Source organism: Podarcis pityusensis (assembly GCF_964106645.2).
Source record: "Podarcis pityusensis genome assembly, chromosome: 16".
NCBI lineage: Eukaryota > Metazoa > Chordata > Lepidosauria > Squamata > Lacertidae > Podarcis > Podarcis pityusensis.
In genome coordinates, this window is record NC_138041.1 from 19204667 (window position 1) to 19212333 (window position 7667).

Below are 7667 nucleotides of genomic sequence, written 5' to 3' on the forward strand. Positions count from 1 at the left end.
AGCTGAACGATGGAGGTACTGAATAATAGCAAAAACAAAACAAACAGATGGCACTCCTCGCTCTGTGTGTTTGTACGGTACCAAGATTGCTGGTAACCATTATGCAAGTGGCAAGTGACTCAGAGAAGGTAGCCTTCCTTTCCCTCCACAGGGCTTGCGTGGGTGTGTATTTCAGTGAAAAATAATAACACTGAAGTCCACCTGCCTTGTAACATCTTTCCTGAGTTTTCCTTTGCATCCAGCTTCCCCTTGTACAGCTGAATCTTAACACACACAGTGAGACCTGCAACATGATGTTGCAGCATAGAATGCTATTGGGTGTTTCAGCCTCCTGGCCATATCTGTTTCCAAAATGTTGTAGCTCCATTCCCAGGGCTAAGGATGAGCAAATAACTAAACTTTTGTTCCCGTGTTTCTAATTTTTATAATTTTAAGTTCAGCTTTCCATGTCAGTTTGTGATTTTTAAAAAATCTCTCATGAAAATTGATCAGCATTTTACTGTAAGTATCACCTAATTTACTCATTTATTTTCCCCAATATAAGCCATTTTTGTGTGCTATTGTCCCTAATGACTGCCAGTGATGCTTGGATGGATATATCTATATCAATCTAAATACATTCTCCAACAGTGGTTGGAAATATGCCTATGATGCTGGGAAGAGAAGATATCTGCAGCCTCTTCTCCACATTTGGTTGTACTGAGGCAAGCTGCCACTGCAAATGAAGGCTCCATTAAACTAGCAGAGCCTAAGGCTGGATCTACACTGATCTGTAAAACGCGGTTTAAAAAAAAAAAAGTTACATAGCTCTTACATAGCAGTTGGTCCCTTACCTTTCCCGCCCCGACCTGGCCACAGTGATCCATGCGACAGTCATCTCCAGGCTTGACTACTGTAATTCGCTCTACGCGGGGGCTGCCCTTGAATCTATCCCAGAAAATCCAGCGGGTACAGAATGCTGCAGCGAGGCTCCTCATGGGGTCTTTGCCATGGGAGCATATTTACCCAGTGCTTTTCAAGCTGCACTGGCTCCCAGTGGAGTACAGGGTCAGATTTAAGGTGCTGCTTTTTACCTTTAAAGCCCTTCACGGCCTAGGACCCTCGTACCTACGCGACCGCCTCTCCTGGTATGCCCCACGGAGAGCCTCAAGGTCCATAAATAACAACACCCTAGTGGTCCCAGGCCCTAAGGAAGTTAGATTGGCTTCAACCAGAGCCAGGGCCTTTTCAACTCTGGCTCCGGCCTGGTGGAACGCTCTGCCTCATGAGACCAGGGCCCTGCAGGATCTGATTTCTTTCCGCAGGGCCTGTAAGACAGAGTTGTTCCGCCTGGCCTTTGGCTTGGAGCCAATTTGATTCCCTCCCTCCCTCTCTTTCTTTTTTCTTTTCCTTCTCCTCCTGCAATGAGGCTACATTTTAATATTTTAATGTTCCATTATTTTAATGTTGTATTTTATTTTTGTTTTTAAGTTGTAATCATTCTTCTTGTTTTTATTATTGCTTGTAAGCCGCTCTGAGCCCGGCCTTGGCTGGGGAGGGCGGGGTATAAATAAAAAATTATTATTATTATTATTATTATTATTATTATTATAAATGCAATTTCCCATTGACGTGCCACTGCTCTACAGTGCCCTCTAGTGTCACATTTTTATAATGCATTTTTACAGCTATAAAAAGCAAAGGACCACCTTCAATTCTAAGCTTTTAATTCAAAGAACGAGAACAAAGCATAAACCACAGCCCCTTGTCAACAGAGGGCTATAAACGCAAGTGACAATGTATGTGTGCAGCATTCAAAGATCTCCCAAGAACATCAAAAGGCCTTGTTACACATTGGTTTAAGTGACACATTTTGGGGGGGGGGTGCGGGGGGGGGTGGCAGAGGAGAAACATTTCCAACATTAGATACCGGTATATTGGCAAAATGAGACCGAAGGCAGTGGGGTGAACCTCATCAAAAACACATCATGGACAAAAGAAAGCAGAAATTTCTAAAATCGACTGCTGACGAGGACACTGGGATCCTGTGGAGATAACCAAGAGAAACTAAAGATAGCCAGGATATAAGCAGAGGACCAAAGCCCAGGGAGAGGCACCTTCCAGCATCTTAAGCACAAACGATGGAGCTGCCACAGGGTTGGCACTGCCAGGCAATGGCCAAGGCCCACATTTCAGTCCCCGACTCTGCTGCTGGTCTTTCTCCTCGCTGTCAGCACTTGTCCTGAGCAAGAGAGCAGCAACAGAATCAAAAAGAACACTTCCAACATGCAAATAAAAAAGGCTCCCATTTGTGGTTTAGTGCAACAATTCTTGGTTTTAAGCAGAAAAGTGGCGTTTGTGGTTTTGTTTCCCGAGAAAAACTGGACAGCCAGCAATTCCTGCTTAATGTTATCCCACTCCCTTTGAAATCCCAGTTTCATAGCTTGCAAGGAATTCAGGGCTAAGTAACTCAACAGTCCCAGGAAAGACCTCCTTGGAGCAGGGCTGGGCTGAGCTTATGAATATTTGAAAGCCTAGAGCGGGTTTTTTTGGTGGGGGGAGACACTGCCCCTATGCATTTCAAGGTGGTGTAGGGAAATTTCAACAGCAGGGTGGAAAACTCATCAGCAGCTCCATGCTGCTGACCACAGTGTTTAAACCCCCAGACTTTATGCTATAAAGTGGTGGGAGCTGTTTTGAGGGACGTGAGAATCTATATAGGTTGGCAGCAAAGCGGATTCTAGAGGAGTGTGAGATCTGTGCATCCCTCCACCCCAAAAAATGTCACCACGCCGCTCCAAAAATAGCCAAAATGCCACACACACAAACAAACTTTTGCGGAGGACCACAAACGAGAGATGTTTTGCCACAGTTCCTTTGTTGTTGTAACAAATTCATTTACTGCACTTCCGACTGTCCCCCACAAGAAACTGTCTAGTATGGCCAATCATCTTGCAGAATCTATCTATCCCTGCTTGAGTTTCAGGAGCAGCTTGGAGCGGGGGTGTCACTTACTAGTCTTCAATCCAGTTTACTTAACGCTACAGGAAATGGGAGTTCTAAAGACAGCCTCCTTCCATCTTGTGCCCCTCTTGGAATACAACTCGTATCAGCCCCAGCCAGGTTAGCCTATGGTCAGGGATGATGGGAGTTGTAGAGGGCTGAAGATCTCCATTCTAGGAGAAGAGATCCGAGCAGGGGGAGGGTGGGGGGCTGGAAGAAGAGGGGTTTTATTTCCCAGACAGCTGATTGTAGAGCAACGGCACATAGTTGTCCCACTCGGCCTGGTAGCATGTTCCTGCCACGGGGGGCCCCAGTTTATACTTCTTGCGGAAACTTTCCACTTTGAAATTGCCCCGTTTATCCCCGGACCGGTTGCTGAGGATGGGCTCGTTGCATTCCAGCTCCTGGGCTTGCTCGTAGACCAGCCACACGTAGCGATGGAGCCCTGCAGCGTGCGAGAGAGAAAACAAGGGTTGCGCACCTGCGTCAGGAGGAAGCGATCGCGAACCTCCCCTCCATCACACTCAAGTCACAACCATCCAGTAACACAGTGGATCCCAAAGTGGGTGGTGCCATCCTTGAGGGGGCCGAGGGATTACCGGGGGGGTGCTTAGAGGCAAGGAGAGGCAGGAGGGTGCTGGGAGGTGTAATAGTTTATCAAATTTTGAAAAGCTGGTATCACTGGATCAAGGCCATTAATTTTGCAGAATAAAACTAAATCGTTTGGATTTCGATGAAAAGTGCAACTCATTGTTACTGTTTTGAATTTTATTATCTTCCTTAGTGGGTGATGCAAACCACTATTCTGAATAATGCTTTTGAATAGGGTAAGGGGCACTGTGGATGAGTGTATCAAACCAAGGGGCGTGGTGGCCCAACCTTTCGGGGGGGAAACATGGCAGTAACATATGCACAGGATTCTGATTTTATTTTATTATTTTGCAAATAATTTTTGTTGCTTTATTGTAACAAAATACAGTCGTACCTTGGTTCTTGAACAGAATGCATTCTGGGAGTCCATTCCACAAGGCAGGCACCGCTACTGAAGGCCCTCTGCCTGGTTCCCTGTATCTTTGCTTCTTGCAGTGAGGGAACAGCAAGAAGGCCTTCAGAGCTGGACCTCAGTGTCTCAGGCTGATTGATGGGGGTGACAGGGCAGAGGCCGTTTAGGGCTTTAAAGGTCAGCACCAACACTTTACGGAAAAGTACTAGCAGCTTGTGTCCTTTTGCTCTTATTTCAGCCATGCAAATTCCTGAAGCAGAACTGTTTAGCTTTGCAGCTTTTCTTCTGCTGTTTCCAACCTGCCCTGATCCAACGGGTGTGCTAGGCCCCCCCCCCCAAGTGCAAGCTGAGTCAAGACACGCAACAGACCTTGCCTTAAAGCAATAGGGCCAGTATTACTGCTTGCTTACCTGTTCCTTTAGGTGGTCCAGATCCCACGTAGTCTGACAAGACGGTGCCGCTGCTGATGTCATTGCCTTTCATATTGACCACTAGGAAGTGGTGCCACTCCCTAGAGAGAGAGAGAGAGCACCTGCCTCAGTTTCCCCAAAGTAAATCTTGCAGGAACACTAAAAAATTAAGACCCTCAAAGCAGTTTAGTAAAAACCTAAAATAAAACTGAGGGGGAAAAAATCACAAACATACTTTAGTATTTTTACTTTTGTATGTTTTAAAGAGATTAAAATTAGCTCAACTTTCGAAGCATCTGAGTGGAGTTGTCTCAACAAGAACGTTTTTAGCAGGAGCCAAAAAGAGGGCAGTGAAGGTTGCCTGCTTGATGTCAATAGGCAGGGAGTTCCTATTCTTAGACCTAGTCTTATATAGGTGCTGCCAGATGCTGATGAGGCTCTTTCTGACGGCAAGCAATCAAGCCTTTACTGCCATCAGCCCAGTCCTGTGGAACTCTCTGCCAAGAGATACAGCAGGAACCTTCTGTTTCCACTTTTAGATGCCCGCTAGAAACTTTTCTATTACGTCAGGCTTATGCAGGCCATCAAGCAGACATCTAATAGTTAGCCCATTTCCAATTATAGTTTTTAAAAATAGTCTTTATTGCTTTGTTTTTATGTATAATGGATGTAAACCACTCATTTTTATGAATAGTGGCATTGTTTTTATATACAAAATATAAATAAAAGGCCTTTGTCAGGCATTGAAACGGATGGTTCAAATTTTGCAGCGCAGCCACAGACATTTCTGCATTCAGGAACAAGTGCTGGGATTTGTCTACTATAGAGGTGAGGTCTGCTTTTCCCTTACCTCCAAGGGAAGGCCCCCTGCAACTTCCAGATCACCTATCAATTGCCTCATTTGACCTTGAAAGGTAAGAAATCTTTATATATTATTAAAAAAACAACACCACACTTCTTTTCTGCAAATCCTGGCTTGCCTTCTGGATCAAATCCAGCATGGACATTCTGGATCTCACAGCCTGCCCCTCTCACCTGAACTTTGGGTTTTTCCTGCTCGGTGCATCAGGGTCAGTAAGGACCAAAGTGTAGAGCTTTTCTGCACTGCAGTTCTCCCAGTCAATCTTCGTCGGGCGATTCTTGACCTGCCAGAAACAAAACGGCAAGACCTTTAGAAGCTATTCAAAAATATAAAAATGAAGACAACACATTCACCATCATCCAGCCAATGAAACCATGCCTTAACCAAAGTCACACAATACCTTTAAAGCGTTGTGACTCCAAAAGCAATGGCTCCCCCCCACCTAAATTCAGGGAACTGTACTGGTAGGGATGCTGAGAATTTTTAGGTGGCCCCTATTCTGCTCCCAGAGCTACAGTTCCCAGTGATTTAACCATCAAATGCTCTTCACAGGGAACTCTGAGAACTGGGAGGGGCCTCCTAACAACTCTCAGCACCTTTAACAAACTACAACTCCCAGAATTCCACACGGGACAGTTACTGTATTTTCCAGTGTATAACACGCACAGCGGACGACCCCTATTTTTGGGGATTCCAAATTAAGAAAATGGGGAGAGACTGCCCAGGGTTGTTAAGCTGTTTTTTGGGGGTGGGGTTGCCCACAGTTGTTAAGCCTTTCTTGGGGAGGACTGTCCAGAGTTGCTGAGCTTTTGTTGGGGGGGATAGCCCAGAATTGTTCAGCTTTTATGCGGGGGATTGACCAGAAGATAGGAGGGATTTGAACTTAGCCGCAAGCAGCAGCAGCAGCTCCGCACCGCTCACGTTGCCGGTGACGCCTCTCCCGGAGGGTACAAAGGGCGGCGGGCAGGCATTGCTCTGCTCCGGGCGCCCGCGCGCTCCTCCCCCTTTGCTGCACGCCAGTCCCGGCACGCGCTCCAGGGGCTCCGGCAGCAGCCTGGCATCGGAGGAGGCGGGGCAGGCCAGACCTGGGCAGGCCGCTTGCAAGTCCCAGCCTCCCGCCTCGTCCTATTTCGGGCAGATGCCATATTCTCAACGGTTGCATTTTTGACACAAACCCTCCGCTCCTCTGGAAAAAAAACACCCCCAAATCTTATCGTCCTGTCTATTCTAAAGAAATCTCTCTCTGAAGCAGCGAACAGATGGATGGCAAATTAAAAAAACCTCACTGTCTTAAAATAAATTCCAGAACTGACGCACACAGACCCTTCCAATTGGGATTCCTTTGCCCTCATCCTCAAGTGCACATATTTCTGCGTGGAGGCAAAAAGCGCCCTGCGCCTTTTCGAAAGCATGGCGCTTTTAATTCTTAATTTTTATCTGCTTGCAGCGGATCACCAGCGCTAGACAAGGGAGGCCATGAACCACGCGCGGGCCTTGCTTCCTCGCGTGGTTGCAAACGCAGGATATATTTTATTTTCTGCAAAAGGGGGAAGGTCCTACTGCGCACCTAGCAGACGTTTTCTTTGGTGATCTCGACCCAAGGAGAGACGAACGCATGCAAAAAACAAAGCAGGCGCCGCTTTTCGCGTTGAAGGGGGAAGGCCGGCCAATTGTAGCCATTGTGCAAAAGGTTGGGGAAGCGTCTTGCATCTTGGGGGGGGGGCTGCAATTTCTTTGCACGCGAAGGGATTGTGGCGGGAGTGGATTACCTGGGTGGGAGTGAGGACTTTGCCCAGCTCGTCGATCTCCACCGACCCGTAGTTGACCGAAAGAGGAACCGCCGGCTTCTCATCCACCTCCAAGAGTTCTAGAGAGACCTCCCAGTCAGAGAGATCTACCGCCATCTTCGCAAAAAGAAAATACCCAGAAAGCCGCTGGATCTCTCCCGGGCAAAGATCGCGCGTGGAAGCCCCCTACCACCCCGTCCGAGCAAGAGAATCTGGTGCTAGATGAGTGACAGCGACCTCCTATAATCCTAGAGGAGGCGGGACCTATCTGTCTCATGCCCATTGGCTCCTGGTAGAGGGAGGGGTGTGCCGGTGGGAGGGGGTTCTTTGGAGAGGAGGGGTCGAAGCCTCTGGAAATGTCATAGAGCAGAGATGGGGGCGGGGGGGTTCCTGGCATCCCCAGCCAAATGTGGTCCCCCCAAGCTCCCCATCCGGCCCTCGAGACCTGTGCCGCCTATGGACTTGAAAGTGCCTGCATTAAAAATAGATATTAAAATTGAAAAGCAGCCACCTTTTCTAATCAATCAAAATATTATAATCACCTAAGACGCCCTGTTTGCTCAGAAGTGACTTCCCATGTCTTAAGGGGTGCAGTTAATGGCTCAAGGGGGCTTACTTCTGAG

The 7667-nt window shown here is 47.5% G+C and overlaps 1 protein-coding gene and 1 long non-coding RNA gene across 2 annotated transcripts in view; one reads left to right on the forward strand and one right to left on the reverse strand.

The window, feature by feature from the left end:
• LOC308466052 overlaps positions 1–5424 on the forward strand; it is a 53965-nt gene extending 48541 nt beyond the window's left edge. The window contains exon 3 of the long non-coding RNA XR_013980640.1: positions 5166–5424. This is a non-coding gene — a long non-coding RNA (uncharacterized lncRNA). The remainder of the gene's footprint in view (positions 1–5165) is intronic.
• On the reverse strand, positions 1690–7275 carry LOC308465993 (phosphatidylethanolamine-binding protein 1-like). Its single transcript, XM_080986523.1, has 4 exons — positions 7027–7275; positions 5431–5540; positions 4396–4496; positions 1690–3427 (listed from the first exon to the last, which is right to left on the reverse strand). Exons 1-4 carry the CDS (start codon positions 7159–7161, stop codon positions 3210–3212), a joined length of 564 nt encoding a protein of 187 aa, XP_080842649.1. The 5' UTR covers positions 7162–7275; the 3' UTR covers positions 1690–3209.
• Between the last annotated feature and the right edge of the window lie 392 nt (positions 7276–7667).